The sequence below is a fragment of the Aulonocara stuartgranti genome, assembly GCF_965226115.1.
Source record: "Aulonocara stuartgranti genome assembly, chromosome: 6".
Classification (NCBI taxonomy): Eukaryota; Metazoa; Chordata; class Actinopteri; order Cichliformes; family Cichlidae; genus Aulonocara; species Aulonocara stuartgranti.
The window spans coordinates 12,622,726-12,644,050 of NC_138944.1; the positions used below are offsets into that span (position 1 = coordinate 12,622,726).

Sequence of the window (21,325 nt, forward strand, 5' to 3'; positions counted from 1 at the left end):
AAAATTGTATGAATGGGTTTAAATGGGTCCATGAGTAATGTCATATAAAGTGCTTTGAATACTCGAGTAGAACAGTGCTACATAAGAACCAGACCATTTACTATTAACAATGATCCCAAAGACACTGGTAATGCAGCGAAAGCATTCCCAAATAGAAAAACACACATTACTATCAGTCATGAATTGGCTTCCCCAGAGCTCAGACCTCAATATTAGTGAAGTTATGTGAGATCATCTTGGCAGAGAGTGGAGCAAAACACCGCCAACATCAAAGAAGAGCTTTATATTTGTAAACTTCTTAAAGATTGCCGCAAATTACAGCATCAGCGTAGCATGGCCTGGAGACAATCAGCTTGTGCTTCTGCTGAGTTATTATTAATTTATTATTAATTTATCCAACAGTTATAACCAGTCCTGTCATACTAATGTAAGAGTAAAGCATTTTGACTGGAAAGCGTCATGGAAATGTGAATGTAATTTTTTTTAATTATTTGTAATTTCCAGAAGTATTAGTCAGAGGAATTATGGCTAATATGATATCTCACACCATTCAAAACTCTTTTTCCTAAATAATCTTGCTTTCTTTTTTCTTTCTTTCTTTCTTTTTAAACGATCTCCAATATGAAAAGGAACCTGCACAAAAGTAAAACACTTGCACCCTTAATGGCTTCTAAATATAGTATTTCAAATTATAAATCTTTCTTAATCCTGGTTTTGTGAGAATGTAAACTCATTATCGCTGCACCAGAATGCCACTCATTACGACTTTCACTGACCTAATGCCCTTGAACCTTTACAGGGCAAAACTCATTAGCTTGTGTGTGTCCACACCCAACATTAGTTATATTCAGTTCAGTTATTCAGTTACTCTCTAACAAGCACATTTTAAATGTCATCATACTTATACCTGTATACAACTTCTGTAATCCTAAAACAGTTCCACCCCAAAAATGATCATTCTTTTATAGGAATCAATAGCACACACATTTACTCAGTTACTGACAAAGACACTTGATACATATATGGGAATTTGGCTGGGGTGATTTTGTAGCTTGTTAACTGGCAGACAGGTACTTGAGTTACTCACAACCTAAATTTATAGGTAGTGAGGAAATGTCCTCAGATATCCCCCAAGAACAACCTTTACCGCTGTCCTCAGCTGTCCATTTAATCTTGGTTGCATCTCACTGGTCTTTGCAGCGGGCCATGCCTGCTTTTGTAAGAGGCTTGTGTCTATGTAAAGCAAACCACATCCTGATGGATGACACTGCTAATCTGTGTTATGAGGAAGGTTGAGTGGTAAACTGACCTCCCTATTTACGTGATTTAAATATGTCAATGTCACATTTTGTTAAGAATCTAGCAGGCAAAGTATTCCAAGATCTGCAGAGTAATTCATATGATTTTCATTCACAAATTGCAAATATACTGCAGTTAAATTAGGCTGACAAGGCTGTCGGGAGCATCTATTTCTTAATATTAACTAAAAAAGTTCACCGACATTGATTTTTTTAATTTTTTTTTATTTGACCATATAACATTTTATACAGAGATAAATTATATATGTTTTTACAGTATAATACATGTTTCAAGTAGAACATTATAACATTGTTGTTGAAACTGGTCGGAACGAATCTTTCTAAATGCACTCATTCACATACATTCCTCACATTCTTATGATCCATCAAAGCACGAAAAATGTAGTAGTGATACTGCATAGACTGGCTAAATCTGAGCTGGAGTCTGAGAACATTGTGCTGAGTTTTATAATCAGAAATATATATGCATATATATATATGTACCTGAATAAAGCTGATATTTTTCATGACATCTTTTCAATATTAGCATACAGAATTTAAAAAAAAATCCAAGAATAATTTTAACAAAGATGTGATATATTGTTTCCATTATTTATTTTTTTTTTTACTTGTTTTAAATGCTAATGTTTGCACTTCCAAGAATTAACAGCAGAGGGAGGTGATAATGGTCTACAGCTCATTTAACTAGCAAGGACCCCAACCCAAATGACAAAGGTTTATTCAAATGAAGCAACAAGGTAGGCCAGAGACAACGTTTGGGTTTGGGGAAGAATCAGCAGAGGCTGACTAGAGAAAAATGGAAGGGAATGCAGAAATATATGTGTAGGCATTTATAGGTGTATGACCGAAAGGGCATTGTTTGCGGTGTGGACATGCTCCTGAAATTCAGATAAACTATTTTTCATTTCTTCAAGAATTATAAATTATTGCCCAGATTAAAGTCTGCTTCAAATTCTCCTGAGAACCGAGGGGAAAATTTTTTTTCCTTTAGAACTTTTTTTTGTGTCATTTATTTATTTTGAGTATTTTGGGGCAGGTTAGAAGAGATTTTAAGCCATCTGTGGTCTATGCTGTATATGAGGACAGGCGGTTGGTAGCAACAGGTGGTGCAAAATGCTCAAGATGGACAATATGGATACTAACTTGCCTTTTTAGCAAGGCCCCATGTTACTAAATGGGCCACAGTAGTTGGATTTTGCTCATGAAACAACAACAATAGAGTAAAAATTTCGCACCATCAGAGAAAATGCCAAAGAAGTAAAAGCCTTTCTTCAGTTTAACATTTCTTTATTGTATTTTTCTGTAAGTATTTAAAATTACAACCTCCTTAAACATTTCCATTCAATCCCGAAGAAAAAATTTTAACATTTGCATACATTTGAATGGAAACATTGTACTGTGTTTTCTTACTACTACTAGGGATGTAAAATTCCCTGCTTTTTACTCAGCGTTATGTCACTAACTGAACAATGGTTTACAGCCTGTAAGTCTAACAGAAATAACACAAATCTGTGTTATCTTTTACAGTACATTAGTTGTTTTACATCAAAATAATACAGATGAAAAGCAGTGATATCGCTTATATTGAACACTCTTTTTTCAGGAACATATAAGTTGAAAAATAACCTTGAAGTTTAACAAGTAAAATAAAACAACCTCTGTTAATCTTTAGTCCAGCACTCGTTGTCCAAACTGCATCTCTGGGAATCAACCCTTCACTAAAGTCATGCAATGTAAAGGCAGCCAGAACCGAAGAAGTCATGTTCACAAGCTCGTTATAGATAGTTGGGATATACATATTTAGGCAGTACTGACAACCTTAGCCAGTTTTATCCATGTGCAGCAACTATTCAGTATTTGATATGTGCTACAATAGATTTCAGTGGATTCTGCCAAATATGACCCCAAATGTCAAAATGTATTTAAAAACACATAACATTTCTCTGATGTAGCAAAGTACGTGGAGTATTGGACATCGCCCTCATAATGATCTTATATACTAAATATCTGCTTGTAAGAGTAATGATGTCTCATACTTGGTTTGAGACATCTTCATCAACAAACCAAAATCAGCTGAGATCTGAGATCTTCAGCTGACATTTCAATCTGGCTTTTCTTTCACTGACCATCAATTATTTTCAGCATGTTTCAGCCAACACAGGAAACTGCTTGCAGTCACGTCGGAGAAAGAGAATTCTTCTTATTCGATGGCATGAAATCCATAAAAGAAGCACAGGTCTGTTTTCCACGGATAAACACCTGTGATGCACCAGCCTGAATTTGCAAGATTGATTTATGTCACGGCTTCTGCCTAGCTGACATCAACAACCGTGTGTGTGTGTGTGCGTGTGTGTGTGTGTGGGTGCAAACTTGTATGTCTGTGTGTGGACAGTGGCTATGCAGACCTCTACTGTGTGCATATTAAGTGACAGTGTGTATATGTTTGTTTTATGTAATGGTCAATATGTGCTGTTATGCTTAATTTCTGCTGTTTGACCAGCAGTTAACCAGAGTCCCTCCCTCAGACTGTAATGGGGCAGACAATAATTCTGTCCTCCAGCATGACACTGACAACAAGGAAAACAAAGTACAGCAAAAACATAAGTAAGCCCAGACTCTTGCTCATTCTCCACTTGCAAGCGGCAATGGACATGATGACAAACAGCAGCATGAGGAAGAGAAGGACGATGGCGCAGAACAGGCCATTGCTGCTCACCTCCACTGGCTTCAAGTCATTGATAATGTTGAAAATGAGCCAGGGGAATGGCAGACTGGAGGGAGGACAGAGGCATAGAAAAGACAACAGAGAAGAATTGGGTTTTCTTGGCACATTCTTATTTAAAAATGAATGGCTTGTGTGTTCTTGTTTATTGGCAGACTCACCCCACAGTGATGTCAAAGATGTTGGAGCCCACTGAGCTGGACACAGCCATGTCACCGAGGCCCTTTCGAGCTACAATCACACTGGTGATCAAGTCAGGAATTGAAGTGCCAGCTGCTAATATTGTCAAACCCATGATTTCTTCTGTGATCCAGAAAGTTTCTCCAACCTAAAATGAATAATATTCCAACTCAAATCTTCAGTTCTTTTCAGCCACACAAAACCTAAATCTACTAATGTGACAGCATCCTGTCAAGGAAAACATAGGTTAAAGTTATGATAACTCTGTCATTCAGACGTATGCATGAAAGTGAAAGACAGGGCCCCTACACTTCACAGTAATTGTGACGTGACGTTACATTTAGTTTAGTCAACAAGTGTCACTAAGGGCAGAGTTTGTAAGTCTCTCTCTCTCTGTGTGTGTGTGTGTGTGTGTGTGTGTGTGTGTGTGTTGCACACTGTATCAGCTGCTCGTGTTCCTCACACAGAATTTCAGAAATTGAGAAATATCTTCTGTATCAGGAAAAATCACCAAGAAGAAACATTTTAAGTTTCAGATGATAAATGTAGCTGATTAGACATGTCCAGTTCTAGCTGTGTGCAGTTTCATGCATTCAGGCTTGCATATTACTGAAAATGATGCACAAAACATTACTTTCTTCAACCTAATAACACTTCTAAAATTAATACATATAGACATGAAGTCTATAAAGAAAAGAGTCCCTGGCTGAAAGAGTGATATATTCTCTTATTTCTTTGTATTAATCAGTTTATTTTTTATGGGTTGACTTTCATCCATCCATTAGTTTCTGGTTATCCAGTACAGGGTTGGACTGGTGCTGGGGCCTATCCCAGTTGTCACAGGGCAAGATACGTGGCCCTGGACCACCAGTCTGTTCCAGAGCTAACATAAAAGACAGCATCAGTCACACTCCATATCCATATCACCTCAGTTGTACGGAAGGCCCAACAGCGCCTCTACTACCTGAGGAGACTGCGGAGCGCACACATTCCCAGATCTCTGATGTTGAACTTCTACAACTGTGCCATCAGCAGCGTTCTGACGTATGGATTTCTAGTGTGGTTCCCCAGCTGCACCAAGGCCGATCAGCAAGCACTCCAGCGGGTGGTGAAAGAAGCTGGCAGAATTATTGGAACAAGTCTGCCAGAGATCAGTAATATCTTCCCCACTCGCTGTCTGAGGAGGGTGCACAGTATCCTGCGGGACCAACATCACCCTGCGCGCCACCTTTTCCATCTGCTGCCCTCAGGGAGAAGGTACAGGTCTATACAGGCCAGAACATCCAGACTGGCCAACAGCCTGTATCCACAGGCTGTGAGGCTCCTGAACTCTCTGCCCCCCTCTCACGGACAATAACCATATCCAACTTCTTAATAGCAATGAACTGGTCTGCATTGGTGCATCATATCTTTATTCTCTTCCCCCTCCTGCCCCCCCTCTTTCTTAAATAGATAACTATCATATCTGATATCATATCTCACAGTACAATAATATTGAATGGGTTGCATTGTTGTATTTTGTCATGTTTCTCAGGTCTTTGTCTGAATTTCTACGAACATTATTGCTAAGGATTGTCTTATTGCATTGGAGTCACACTGGGTTAAATATGTACACTTGGGTTTTAAGGGGTATTTATTATTTTCTTCTTTTTTTTGGGTTGTATGGAAGCCCCAAACGCAATTTCATTGTTCTTGACAATGACAATAAATAAATAAATACTAAATACTAAATACTCACATTCACAACTACGGCCAAGACAGAATAACTAACTAGCCTAACATACATGTCTTGGACTCTGGGAAAAACCTGGGGAACACTCACACAGACACAGGTAGAACATCCAACCTCTTTTTTTTTCATTAATAAATATTTCTGGATAACACACATTCATCTGCATGCATTGAGTTAAATCTGCTATACAAAAAAATAATAATATTTAAATATAATCTAATCCTATTTCAAAAAAATATTATAATATTTTCATTAAAACAAACCTAAGAGAACAATTATATTTCATGTATTTTAGAAGATAAAGGGAATCAGTCCATGGATGCTGCTTTAAAAACTAAAAATGACATGAGGCTTTCAATATCTGAAAATGTACTTATTTACGCATTGCCACTCACAGGTGAGAGCGTAATGACCAATTCTTATTGCACTTTTGGCAATGCTTTTTCACGTGGCGTGCTGCACCTGTAGAAGCTAAATTAGCAGGTGCACTTTGTCAGTAACCTTGTGCTTTTGTCCTGTCGCTGCACTTGTGCTCTTAAAATAGAGTGCTACAGGTTGATCTGACTGTGGCTCAAGACAGATTAGCCAGAATTAGTTCCCACGGTCACACATTTAACACCCTGACAGCTGCGCTCTGACGAGAAAGGCCTCAGATATAGTGTGTATAGACAACAAGGCTGTTGTATGCTGCAAACAATCATACTCTAATATTTGTTTGTGAGTGCGTTGTGTGGGAAATACCTGATGAGCCCACCACACCATCAGGTAGGAAAAGAACGCAATCCAAAAGATGGAGCCGAGGAAAGTGACCGGGAAGAACCTTTCTGAGGTCTAAAAAACATAAAATAAAGCAATGTAGCTTCTTAGTCTATCACTTCTTTTTCATCTAACTTAACATGTAAAATCAAGCAGTAGAGAGCATTCAAAGCACAGCCCTATACCCCTAAACTAAAGCTGTGTGTGTTACTCAGTAGAGCTGTGGAGCTCTACTCTATTTTCAAATAGGATTTCAGTTTGTATTTTCATATTTGGTTATGTGTATATCTACCTCTCTCCTGACATCAGGCAGCGTGAGCCAGAGAGGGAGGATGATTGGCAGGATCAAGAGGTAGGTGATTTGTTTCCTGGGAGTGTCAGGCCATGCCAGGCTCAAAGGCTTGTCTTCATCTTCATCTTCCTCACCATCCTGAGGATTAGGTCATGATCTTACATTGTAATATTGTGCCTATGTTGTACATAAATATATTTGGACATATTTCTTTGGGTAAACATAACTAAATTAAATTTCCTGATTGTTTATAGGTCAAACATTTTGCTTTTGAAAAGGAGTGATGCTTCCATACCTCATCTCCTCCTGCAGCACCATTCATTGGTGGTGTAACTTCCACTGCAACATTTGTACTTTTTGTGATCTTTTTATCAGCTGGAGGTAGAAAGTAAGTAAAAAAAAGTAAGTGCATTTTATTTATATAGCACAGTTAAAAACTGTGCTTAAAACAAGCAATAAAGGGTGTGTTGAAACAAAAAAGAAGAAGAAAGAAACAAGAAAGATAGAGGGACAATACTGACAATAAAAAAAGAGCAATAATATCATGGCAATAATTTATCAATAGTAATTATAATATAGTTAGTTAATATAAAATAACAAATTAGAAATAAAATAATCAAAGATCATGTTTAATCTCCTCTACTGAGAAAAAGAAAAGATAATCTCTTTGTTTACTTTTTTTTTACAAGTATAAAGCAGTTTGTGCATCTTTGTGAAAAACTTCTTGGATGATAACAGATCAGCTGTTCAACTAAAATGTATTAAATGAAATAAATCAGAGATTAATCCACAACCAGAAAAAACCCCTCTAAATTACAGCCTGACCCATAAATGTATTAATGCAATCACTGTCTATAAAAATATAAAACTTTTGTCATTTTAACTGTTTCTTTAACATCAGTGACGCAAGGGACAGTCACGTTACTTACATTAATGAGGGAAAACATTAAAAAAAAATAAAGATTCAGTCTTCTCGTGAAATGAAAAGGTAGCATTTAGTTTTCCTTTTCAAAGCTTTATTGCCTGAACAATTCTTTCTTGTGTAGCCTGCCCATGATCTATTCCACTATTTTTTAAATTAACATACTGATAAATTTGTGTGCCGTTTCAATCATTCATCTATAAACTGATAAATAATTGCACAACTGATTTGTCACTTTATCGATTGGTGGTTGACCAAAAGTACATTGGCGTTTCAGTATTCACTGGTACACACCTACTCCGTTGGCAGTGGCACCGTCTTCTTTACACTTCTTCTTGGCCATTTTGTGAAGGATTGAAGCCTTCTCTTTAAAATGTCCTAAAACAAAAGAAACAGTCCTTAATGCAACATGTCTTAATGCAAGCTCAATCATCCAGTTATGGAAATCCCAAAAAGTTGATTCTGTTCATTTGGACGTAGCGTTTTCAGTGGGGGAGGCGTTTCGTCACTCATCCAAGTGACTCCTTTAGTCTCAGCTGACTGTAGGTTTCCCAACCCTATAAACAGTACATTTGCACAATGACTGAAACTAGCCCACTGAATGAACAATGTAAATTGTCATGACCATTGATCAGTGGCTATGGTGTCATCATGGAGGCAGATGAAACAATGGTCTCGTATGATGTTACATCTCTCTTAACTTGTGTTGTTTGTAGTTCGTAAGAGATTTCAGGATGGCCCTAACCTCAGCATCAGGACCACTCTCAGCAGAAACAGTGTGTTTGTTCTTGGAACTGTGTCTTCATTACACATATTTCACATACAAGGGTCATTACTACAGGCAGAAATATGGGCATGCCATGGGTTACCCTTTTACACCCACTGTGGCCAACTTGTACATGGAAGAAGTGGAAAAAAGGGCTAGGGTTAGTATTGGAACAGCTGAGACACATTTTTCTAAACACAGCGCCTCTGTTGTTTTTAAACCCCAAAACAGGCTGCACCAAAAATTGGTGTTCCCCAAGGATCTGGTCCCTTGGTATTATACTATAGTATAATGCCAGGAGGATTCCCATGATTTATACATCAGGGAAATCAAACAACCTCTGTTTCAGCCGATGGCACAACACAGAAGAGCCACCTCGTCAGGTCAGGACTCCTCAGTCTATTTACACATACAGGCCAGTGGACACTCTTTCAGTAAGGAGGACATACACATCCTGGACAGGGAGGAACGCTGGTTTGAGCGGGGAGTCAAGGAGGCCAAGGGAAGGACCGTCTCTGAATCAAGGAGAAGGCCTAAGGGTGCATCTTTATTGCAATGCTGTGATTGCAGCCATTCTGCAACTCTCTTAACTGTCTATGCTCTTAAGCCTAATCCTAGATATAAACCTTTCATAGGATATCCTTTTGATCTTGGGCTAGGCTTAATCTGTTTCTTGGAAACCTGAAGTTATTAACTTTTATTTAATCTCAAGAAAAGTCACATTTGAATTTGTTGTGGTGAGGGAATGTAATCTTTATGTCAGCACATTGTATGTGTCACATTCTGTGTTTATTTGAAACATTTCGAATTTGGGAAGATTATAATGTTTGTGAGAGTGTACGTGATTTGTATCTGCGCATGCTCACTCATACCCTCATTACTGAGGGGATCCAGTGTGTGTATCATGAGCTGGAAGATGCTGTTTCTCATCAGCGAGTTGTGTAGAGAAGCACAGCTGCCTTCCCTCTGCAGCCTGGGTTTAGCCTGTAAAACATAAAAGCACAAATACCAAATGTTTTTATGGATTCAAATGTAAATGCACACTTATTTTACGCATCATTATTTCTCTCTGTGTCCACTCATGGGCTTATTATAGTCTTAAACCATTGTCAGGTGGAGCCGGTCACAGCTTCAGTTCTTTAAATAAATACAATTAAATTTGCAATGTTCCAAAGGGGAAAAGAAAGATAATAAGACGTTAAGCTACTATTTAAAAATTAAATGAAAGCACAAGAAACACATTTTTAAATAAACATTTTTGAAAGATTTGAAATATAGTGAAATATAGAAGCGGTATACTATGTTATGCTTATAAAACAGTACAAATAAACTTACCGTAAGCTTGTTCTCGTCATCACTTGGGGCATTTACCTTTAGGAAAGAACACAGAAACAATAATATAATAAAAATATAATAATAGACATAATAATAGATTACTGTAATGGAGAATATAATAAACATATTAAATATGTAGTCAGTATATTCAGTATATTTAATAAAATGCCACCAACACTTTTTGTATTTGTGGCACTGGATTGGATTGCATTTAAACAAATGTTAATTAAAATAAACATGGAAATGGTGATGGAATAGGGAAAGAATAGGACCTCAGCTTGAGTTATTCACAAAGCACTTTGGAAGGCATTTTTAGATCAAGTATATGTAAATTATTTCTAACAGCAGGGAGGGTAAAGACACCATTAATCAAGTAATTATGCAAAAATGAAAAGATTAAAAAATATTTACTCAAGATTTATCATCACCTTCTTTTTCAGTATCCCAGCTATTTTAGAATCAGAATCAGAATCAGAATCAGAATACTTTATTCATCCCGAGGGAAATTAGATGTATAACTTCAGTGGAGATTACATCACGTTGTTCATGTCCAGTATTTATTTAAACTTCCTCATGAAAGCAAACCATTGCACGTTTTAGGTATCTTTCCAACACGAAGACTACACACACAGGAGGATCTCACACTAATCTCAATCCCAGCCATGTCACTTTATAGCTACATACATACATACATGTCAAAGCTCCCTCAGTCCTAACTCACACTGTGCCACTGAGGTATACACGCCGTGGTGAAAGAAAACAAAAAAGCTGGATTTTACTCCAGAAAAACTAGCAAGGATAAAACAAAGAAAAGAAAACATGCACACAGACTAAAAGGACAAACCATGAGCAGCATAACTACAAACTACAAAACCATTTGGCTTTGGAGGGGGGAAAAAATCACAAATTGGATTCATATTAAAGGCTATAGAAGATTTTTTGCACCATTTCCAAGGTGAAAGGCAAATTAAAATAATATAAATTCTCAGTGTTTACTGTTCCAAAGTTGTCTCCCAAAATATTACTTCTGACAGGTTTGTATAAACATGATAATCCTGTATTTTTACTCACTTTGTTCCAAAGATGTAAATCTTATTAAAGGTAAAATAGCTTCCAAAGAACCAAAGAACAAGATAAATGAGAAGATATAGTTACTATCCTGAGTGCAATTAAAGCTCCATTAGCAAAGCAACAGCCAAAAAAACCCCAAAAACCATTTAGACGAATATTAGATTAATATAGATTTTCTGGTCCTTTTACCTATTTGTTGTGTGATTGTGCTTGTCTGTTGTTTATAATCATGACAGTGTGGTCCAGAAACCTGACTGGGTCACAACTGTGCAAGAGGAAGCCATGGTACCATAAAGTAGTGTAAATGATGGTAAATGGCCTGTATTTGTACTGGTAAATGATGCAAGTGACATCATAAGAAAGTACAGTTTCAATACTGGATGTGGTCCAAGACCTCATTGTTGTCACTGCTGGTGTGATCTTATTGCTAAATGGTCTCCACTTAATCTAAATGAGGCGTTTTACAAACACAGAGTGAACATGCTAAACTCAACAACAGAGGGTTTTCTAACTAACTTGATGGTTGGTTTTGTTTTTAACAACAGGTACCCTTCCTGCCACAACACCAAAATGGAATTTATGTCTCCAAATGAAACAAAACCAGCAACATTTCACTTGCCAAGCAAAAGCTTAAACCATTAAACCGGCACACTCTGGAGCCACAAAGTCATCTTATACTCAACAAGTATCTCATGAACAAAATCGAGCACTAAAGTGGTCTCTGAGAAATATACAAACACAGACAAAATACCACGCCTGGCACGTTTTCATGACTGAGTCTTCAGAGATTGAGCAGATAATCCCTTTAATTAAAACACCTGCCACTGCTAGGGTTGCTAAACCAAGACACGGGTGGTTAAGTATTGTTTTTTGAAGTCATCACTACCAAATTGCTCTGGTCCACCTGGTTGTTTGGTAATAACAATTGTGTCTAATCTTGATAGAGATCAGTTTTCAATTTAAATCTAGTAAAACTATGTATCTTATCAGTCAGAGCCTTTTCTTCCTTTTTATATTGTTGTGAGTTCAAATATTGTATCATATTTCTCATTAGACTTATTAAACTCAGCTAAACAACATAATTTTAGAAAGTTTTGGCCAATCTTCTAAAACCATTTGATGGTTGAAGATGGAAGATGTGAATACTTCACAGCATTCATCTTACCCTTGTAACAAAAAATATATATAAAATGAAATAATAATATGGATGATGATGATGATGATGATGATGATGATGATGATGATAATGGTAATAATAATGATGGTGATGATAGCAAGAAAAACATGGTCAAATGAAGGACCAAACCTAAAGTTAAGGAAGCTTGCCTTTTGTTGTCACCTGTCTTTCTTGGCCTCGTGATTTCTGAGCACTGTAAGCAGAAGCCAGCTTGGCATTAGGTCATGTTAGCTAATGCTCACATGGCTCATAAGAGTGGCTGCATGACAGAAGACACTTGCAGCCTGCTGTAGAATCTGTTGAGCCTGAAGCTGTTCTTTGGTAATTCCTCTTTGAAAGAAGCAATTTTTTTTTATTTCAATTTATTTTCTGATTGAAGTTGTTAATTAGATACTGCAATCTGACAAGTAACTATCATTTATAAAGTTTGGGTGTTTTTTTGCATTTTACATAACATATTACTTTTTTACCAAGCTCTTATTATGTGTCATAATAACAAAATCCCTATTGTGTTAGTAATCTACATTTAATAAAATTGTAAATAATGGAGTAATTTTTTCTCTTTGCAGCACAGTTTCAGCCCACATGCTGTATTTTGAGATTTCTAAAAATATCTTGCCCACAATTTCTATAAACATTGTGATAATATTACATGAAATTCTTCTGCAAGTTGTTTACACGTAAACCTGCCCTGCACGACAACCATCCACCACAGCTTTTTAAAATTTAATGCCAGCAGACTCAAAAATGTATAACTAACCTGTATTTTCCAAGATGTGATTTTCAGTAGTGACATTTCCTGTGACTACAGAGTGTTAAATAAAATTTTATGAATGACAGTAATTTTTGTTTTGGTATTTCTAATAATACATTTGTAAAATAGAGAACCAAAGAGAGTACCTAAGAGAGTACAAATATACAGTGGGGCAAAAAAGTATTTAGTCAGCCACCGATTGTGCAAGTTCCCCCACCTAAAATGATGACAGAGGTCAGTAATTTGCACCAGAGGTACACTTCAACTGTGAGAGACAGAATGTGAAAAAAAAATCCATGAATCCACATGGTAGGATTTGTAAAGAGTTTATTCGTAAATCAGGGTGGAAAATAAGTATTTGGTCAATAACAAAAATACAACTCAATACTTTGTAACATAACCTTTGTTGGCAATAACAGAGGTCAAACGTTTACTATAGGTCCTTACCAGGTTTGCACACACAGTAGCTGGTATTTTGGCCCATTCCTCCATGCAGATCTTCTCGAGAGCAGTGATGTTTTGGGGCTGTCGCCGAGCAACACGGACTTTCAACTCCCGCCACAGATTTTCTATGGGGTTGAGGTCTGGAGACTGGCTAGGCCACTCCAGGACTTTCAAATGCTTCTTACGGAGCCACTCCTTTGTTGCCCGGGCGGTGTGTTTTGGGTCATTGTCATGTTGGAAGACCCAGCCTCGTTTCATCTTCAAAGTTCTCACTGATGGAAGGAGGTTTTGGCTCAAAATCTCACGATACATGGCCCCATTCATTCTGTCCTTAACACGGATCAGTCGTCCTGTCCCCTTGGCAGAAAAACAGCCCCATAGCATGATGTTTCCACCCCCATGCTTCACAGTAGGTATGGTGTTCTTGGGATGCAACTCAGTATTCTTCTTCCTCCAAACACGACGAGTTGAGTTTATACCAAAAAGTTCTACTTTGGTTTCATCTGACCACATGACATTCTCCCAATCCTCTGCTGTATCATCCATGTGCTCTCTGGCAAACTTCAGACGGGCCTGGACATGCACTGGCTTCAGCAGCGGAACACGTCTGGCACTGCGGGATTTGATTCCCTGCCGTTGTAGTGTTACTGATGGTGACCTTTGTTACTTTGGTCCCAGCTCTCTGCAGGTCATTCACCAGGTCCCCCCGTGTGGTTCTGGGATCTTTGCTCACCGTTCTCATGATCATTTTGACCCCACGGGATGAGATCTTGCGTGGAGCCCCAGATCGAAGGAGATTATCAGTGGTCTTGTATGTCTTCCATTTTCTGATGATTGCTCCCACAGTTGATTTTTTCACACCAAGCTGCTTGCCTATTGTAGATTCACTCTTCCCAGTCTGGTGCAGGTCTACAATACTTTTCCTGGTGTCCTTCGAAAGCTCTTTGGTCTTGGCCATGGCGGAGTTTGGAGTCTGACTGTTTGAGGCTGTGGACAGGTGTCTTTTATACAGATGATGAGTTCAAACAGGTGCCATTCATACAGGTAACGAGTGGGGGACAGGAAAGCTTCTTACAGAAGACGTTACAGGTCTGTGAGAGCCAGAGATTTTCCTTGTTTGAGGTGACCAAATACTTATTTTCCACCCTGATTTATGAATAAATTCTTTACAAATCCTACCATGTGGATTCATGGATTTTTTTTTCACATTCTGTCTCTCACAGTTGAAGTGTACCTCTGGTGAAAATTACTGACCTCTGTCATCATTTTAAGTGGGGGAACTTGCACAATTGGTGGCTGACTAAATACTTTTTTGCCCCACTGTATGTGTACATGTGTAAAGGTTTTGATTTTGGACTGTTGATATGTAAAACAGATGTTAATAACATACTGGTTTCCATATTTTTTACGGGTTTATTGGGAAATAATACACTCGCCTCCATCTCAGCTATGGTAGAGCTAGTTGAGGTGGAGCTCCTTGCACCAAGGGATGCTATGAGATTAGTTGAAAAACATGTTTTACACATTTTTCTTTTAGATGACTTACTTTGTGATATTTAGTGTTAAGCACTTCCTCTGTGCTATGTAAAAAATCACCAGCTCAGCACAGGCCAGTTTCTGGATTAACAGCTATAACTTTAGTAAGTGCATATAGTCTTGTTTTTCTTTTCAGGGTCAGCTTTCCTTATGTTGGTATAGCTATTGTTTAGCTATTAAAGCTATAGCTATTAAAAGATTTACTAAACAATTTATTGTACTAAGCTGCTGTTCAAGTTTGGTGATCTCATCTTCTCCGAGCAGGAAACTATAGACACTGGAAGACAGCCAAGATGTAAAGTGCTGACCTCAGGTCAGCACGTTTAAACATGGATTTCCCATCATTCTACTGACCATCATGTCACTGATGCAAAATCAGATCATGTTTTCATAATAAACATAAAGTTGAAATTACATAAAGTACACGTCTCTCTCTCTTCCTCTCTCTTCCCCTCTGTCTCTCTCTTCCTGACCATTTGAGCTGTGGGACTTAGTCAGGATTAATCATCAACATCACCACTTTTAGACCAGCAATTTTCAAGCCCTCATGTGAAGTCTTGCAGAAACCCTCACAGGTCAAAGTGCTGTTAAAGAACTTGCTTCCACTCTCACCTGTGATATCATCCTTACTGCTTTAAAAATTATTATAAATAAATAATAAAATATTCACAGATGCACGCTGACTCGCTCTAAAAACCTGAAAAGATCAGCTACAATTTCTATCATATATAAATCAAATAAAATTTGCATTCTGGGTAACAAGCATTTAAAAATGTACTTATGAACCACAGCAAAAGTATTAAAAATCTAGGACAACACAATGCAATTCCAAAATATCCTCCTTCTTTATTCATGCACTAATGGAAAGGTCTTTTCTGTTTAATCACACTGCCCTCTGCTGCCTTGTAGTAAATGAGAGAAATGTAATTTGAACATTTCTTCAGTGCTCTGCAGACACTGTGTGAAAGTGTGCTTGAATGTATGTTTGCTGTCGTCACTGCAGGTAAGCAGTTGATAAGGGGATTAGAAAGAATTAGCATCTTTAGTCCCATCAGTAAGCAAACCAGCAAGTCTTCTCATCATCTCCTGCTACCCAAATGAAATGCATGCACTGAGCAAACCAACTTGAAAAAGTCCAATGTACATACAAAATACAAGCTTCACAGCACTATGAGCATAACTGCAGGCAGAGAATGAACTGTGCAGGATTGTTTCTCTCTGAGATCTGCTGATTCCTGCTCCTCCAGGTACCACCTGACTATTATTAGTGGCTCTAATAGGATTAGAGAGCATTAACCTGAGGGATTATTTAGGAGCTACCAACACATGAGAGCAAGACAGCTTGACATCCAGTGCTGGACAGCAAAAGAAGAAAGCTGTTCTTTGGTTCAAGTGAGGCAGCTTGGGGAACAGCTGATTCCCAGAAGGGCACAGATGTCAAACAGAGCTTCTGTAATAACAGTGATATTAAGTTTGATTAGCACACATGTGTATGTAATCAAAGGTTTAAATAATTCAGTATGAACTAAAATATAACAACTCTACAATGGAAATTAATTCTTAAGAAATTGTGTTGAAAAAGCTTAAATATATTTATATCATACTTCATATGCCATTTGCCATTAATGGCAAAAATGCTGAAATAAAACCACTTGGAGTAATATTTGGAGAACATTTTGTCTTGTTTAGACCTACAAGAAAATTTCATGGGCGGAACTTTAAAGCAAATACCATCACATCAGAGGTCAAGAGCTAATATGCAATGTGAAATGTGAGTATTACTGAAGCAGCATGTATAGCAATGGATTGAATATGACCCTGATGCACTGATAGTGGACGATGGCAGATGAGGTTACACACATATGATTAAGAAATCGCAGAGCAACAGATTCAACTCCAGCTGTACCCAAACAATAATAGGATAGATGGTGAGTCACTGAACAACTGTTTCTGATTCCATTTGTTTAAATGATTAACGATGTGAATAACGACAGAAACTGATGCTTAAATTAAAAAAAAAAAAAACAGGGCCAAACATTACTCTATCATAGATAACAGCTCCCGCCCACTTTTTTTCTAATGTGAGGACACAGCTGGGAGAGCTAAATGAGGGACAGGACTTAACAGAGCAGAGAAATGCACACGGAGGTTTGTACTAGTACTTTTCCTTCTCACATCATTGCTTCAGTTTTGGCATTTTAGACTATATGGAATACATGAAGGAATTAACAATAAAAGAGTCCAATTGATGGTTAAGTCATCACAAAAAAATCTTAGTGTGGCACTTTGGTGGCAATTTCTGCATGACATGCCTTTTCCTGTTATTATCTGAAATAAATTGTAAAGTGAGTGTATATGTTAAATCTGTTCAAGCAAAACTTTGTGGTTAAGTAGTTTGGACCACCAACTTGGCTGATGCAAGTCTTTGGCAAATGTTCAATAATACCTGTGATGATCTCGATAGATGGGAATACAGTAAAACCCTAATGAAAAATACAAAATTTGAATGAAATTAAATGCATGACAGATTAATCTAATCTTTAACTTACTTAAGTTTTCAAACATAAAAAATCTTAAGTCTTGTAATCCAGTTTAAATGGGGACATTGACTGGCTCTGTTACATCACTACTGTTCTAAGAGCCCTGCTGGACTCTGGTCTGAACTCCATTACTAAAAGTAATGATTAAAGATGAAGCCTGGTCTTAGTCAGCATGAATATGGTGTAATCTGGCTGTCTATCAAACATCATCTGAAGTACACAGGTGCACAAATGTTTATATCCTTTGAAAGTGAAATTAAGGAGATTTTGATGGATGATAGAATGCAGTCTGTTTAGTACTCAGGTCTCTTTTAACACCCTCTCAAATTCTCAAACCATGAATACTATTATTCTAAGGCTCAGCAGTCTATGTAAGTTTTCCCTGTTATGTAATTTACTTGAAAAATTTTAAACAACAAAATGACAAGAGCAACAACAACAACAACAACAACAAAATAAACCATTTTGAAGCTTATACTTTGTACCACTCCTTTCCTATGCAAATCAAGTGGTATAGTGTTGCTGGAGAAGATTCAGTGTCCTTTTTCTTTGTTTACCTATTTACAGTGCACTTTTCTTGGTTAATTTTATATACATGTTGTTGTTTTTTTTGATTAATTGATTTCATGTAAATCATTCAATCTATCTATCAATCAATCAGTTTCTTCATTTCAAATTAGGCATTTTTCTTTCTGAGAAACTCCCTAGTTTTAGTATCCGAGATGTAAGACTCATTCTCCTGATACACTCTTTTAATTTAAAGTCTTCATGGTTGTTTGACCCAGTAGATTGAAGTGTGGATGAAATCTTTTGTGAAATTTTTTGGCATTTCTATTTACTTATTTATTTATTTATGTTTTACGTTTTGGAACTTAACCTTGGAAGAATATTTATAGACTATACAAAGCTGTCGCTTGACAATGATCAAGGGTGTTGTGGAGTAGAAAACATCTGGGTAAGAGTAGGGAGGATAAATGGATGGATGGATGGATGGATGGATGGATGGATGGATGGATGGATGGATGGATGGATGGATGGATGGATGGATGGATGGATGGATGGATGGATGGATGGATGGGTGGAGTCAGCTCACCTTCTGTGCATTCTCCAGCTCGTCCACCTGGTTGCTGCCCAAAATGCTTCTGATGATCAATTCGCATTTGGGATTGAACTTCATGAAAGTTACATAGAAGGTGTAGAATAGCAGCAGACTAACACTTTCTTCCAACACAATTTGATTATCCAAAAAGAAATAGATGAGCATGAGCAAGCCAACAATATAGAATGAGACATCTCTGAACAGAGGCCACCAGGTGAGATTCAGCACCTCTTTGGAGAACAAGGCGCACATCCCAATTACAAATAGGATGTTGAAGACAGCCGATCCCACAATGGTACCAATACCCACATTGCTGTGGGAGATGAAGACTCCTATAACAGATGTGAAGAGTTCTGGGGCAGACCCACCTGCAGCCATAAAGGTGGCTCCTGCTACATCATCAGAGATCTCCAGCTTCTCTGTGATGACCGTGAGTGCAGGAACAAAGAACTCATCACAGACAATGGCTAAAGCTATGAACATGTACAACATGCCAAACATATGAAGCACTACGTAGCCCTGGCGCCTGTCCTCCACACTGAAATAGTCCGTTGGGTAGTCCCCATGATTCATCTCTATACTGGAGGATTTCATGGCCACTGGTGTATCCTCTGGTGCTGCTGAAAGGTTCCGGTACTGCAGAAGAGTTCTTTGGGGCATTGCTCCCTCAGCTGAGCGTTCAGCAGCTGAATCTACCTGAGTGGTCACTGATTTGGCCAGCATCAAGGCACTCCATGAACAGACTGTGCAGACAACCACCAGGCTGATGATAAAGCCCAAAATCCGTCCAGGCCGTAGCTTTCTCTTGACACCATGGTACAAGTGCATGGTACTCCTACTTTGAGGGCCCAGGCGAGGTGGTGAGCTGGAATATGCTATCAGGTCTTGATTTCTTATGGGTAGGATGAAATCCATTCTGTTTGGTGCAGGTTGTCAGAGTGGAAGTGTCTGGAATCCCCCAAAAGCTGGGTTGGTGGTGATATTGGCTATAAGGGTGGGGGTTTGACAGGCCACGGCGGTTTACCAATTGGTTTGCATGCTGCTGCCAGGTTTAAACACAACGGAAGCCCTTCAGTCTGATTCCAGGATCTATGCCATTTAAAGGTTTCCCCATATTACACACTGCAAGACAGAGAAAACAGAAGTTATAATACAAGTGTGCAAATGAAATATAGACATAAAAAGATATGCATAATAATTAACTATTTATCTATCAAATGGAAATCACACGAGCCGTCCAATGACAATAATAATCAGCAATTTTGATGAGTATCCTTTTTTTCCTTTTATTTCTTTCCTTAAAAAAAACAAACATTTTCACTCCTGCTATTAGCTTTACTGTGGCCTCCTTGGCTCGCGTATGCCCATTCACCTACTTCTTTGCTATTTCTCAGAGAGAAACTTTGTTGGTTTAACTTTACTCAAGTGTTTGATGAGTTGTTCCCTTCTGATTCTTTAGTCTTTCAAGCATTCTTGTTTCCTTTCAAGCATCCCTGCAAGTATTGTTTTTGTAACAGTGTCACAAACTAAAACCCTTGTTAAAAAGCAGCTTCAGAAATAGCTATTCTCAAATCTAGAGTAAATCATATTTTATTCAAACACATAAACCTTCAAATATATAATTTTATTTTGGTAGAACTTAATTTTAAATAACAGTTAAAATCACATATAGCAACATTTTTTTTTCACTTGTAGTTTTTGTAATTTTGGTGTTGTAATTGGTCCTGAGAAGATGCAGTGAAAGCTTTTCTTTAACTGTAGCTAGAACATTAGTGAAATCGCATTAGAGAGCTTTTTAATCCCCCATAGGATATACTTAGATTAGCCTCACGTCCTGCACACAGGTACCAAAAGGTAGGCACCAACAAAATGAACAGAATGAAAAATGAGACCTGATGAGATTATTTTGCACATTAGAGTTATTAAACACTTATTCTATTCTACAAAAGCAACAATAATCTCTGAAGTCTTACAATTTTGTGCAGTCTCATTTCTATCATTTAAATGTTTTAAACAAGCAACAATTTGCTGTCAGATGAATACTAAATCTTTTAGGTTATTAGAGTGAAGACAAATTGCAGCTACACACCAAACACACACATTCATCTTTTAGGTTCTCATACCACTCTTGGATATCTCCAGTTCAGTGGAGAAAAGTACAGCAGTCAACAGCTTGTCAGATCCTGAATCTCTGAGTGAATATTCCTGTAAATTGACTCTTAAAACAAAATGATCCCAGGTGTTCAGTGCAGGTCTCAACAGTAAATCCTCAGTGAGATTTTCTTCTCTAAGCACAGAAAGCTTCAGGACAGCATGTCCTGAAGGAGCTCCTCCCTCTTTTTCAGTGTTCCTCCCCCATTGACACTGACCACCTCCTTTTACTTTCTCCTCCTTCCTTGTCCTCTCTGTCGCCAAGTCACTGTTAAAAAATGAGGATCACTATATATGTCAATCGTATCTGCTTCCTCTGGCCACCCTTCCTATCGCCCCACCTCTCCAAATCACCTGCATAATTCCTTCCTAGCTCTACAAACAAGTGAACAGATAATGGATTGAGAACAATAATCTTACAGCTTGATGAGGCTGAAATTATCAGATCACAGTCTTGTGTATAAAGCGCTTGAAAATGATCCTACTTACTCTGTTATGCAATACTCTGCAGCATAGTTCACAATAGATG

The 21,325-nt window shown here is 37.8% G+C and overlaps 1 protein-coding gene across 2 annotated transcripts; it reads right to left on the reverse strand.

Moving 5' to 3' along the window:
- Positions 1 to 1,534: 1,534 nt before the first annotated feature.
- LOC309708319 (solute carrier family 24 member 2) lies at positions 1,535 to 20,982 on the reverse strand. 2 transcript variants are annotated; one of them, XM_082536256.1, is made up of 10 exons: positions 20,769 to 20,982; positions 18,640 to 19,767; positions 10,025 to 10,060; positions 9,556 to 9,673; positions 8,218 to 8,301; positions 7,297 to 7,376; positions 7,002 to 7,139; positions 6,695 to 6,784; positions 4,203 to 4,369; positions 1,535 to 4,090 (listed from the first exon to the last, which is right to left on the reverse strand). In XM_082536256.1, exons 2-10 carry the CDS (start codon positions 19,558 to 19,560, stop codon positions 3,841 to 3,843), a joined length of 1,884 nt encoding a protein of 627 aa, XP_082392382.1. In that variant the 5' UTR covers positions 19,561 to 19,767; positions 20,769 to 20,982; the 3' UTR covers positions 1,535 to 3,840. The 2 variants fall into 2 exon arrangements, with proteins under 2 accessions (XP_082392382.1, XP_082392383.1); XM_082536257.1 differs by having other exon boundaries at positions 9,562 to 9,673; positions 20,769 to 20,981.
- Positions 20,983 to 21,325: the final 343 nt, after the last annotated feature.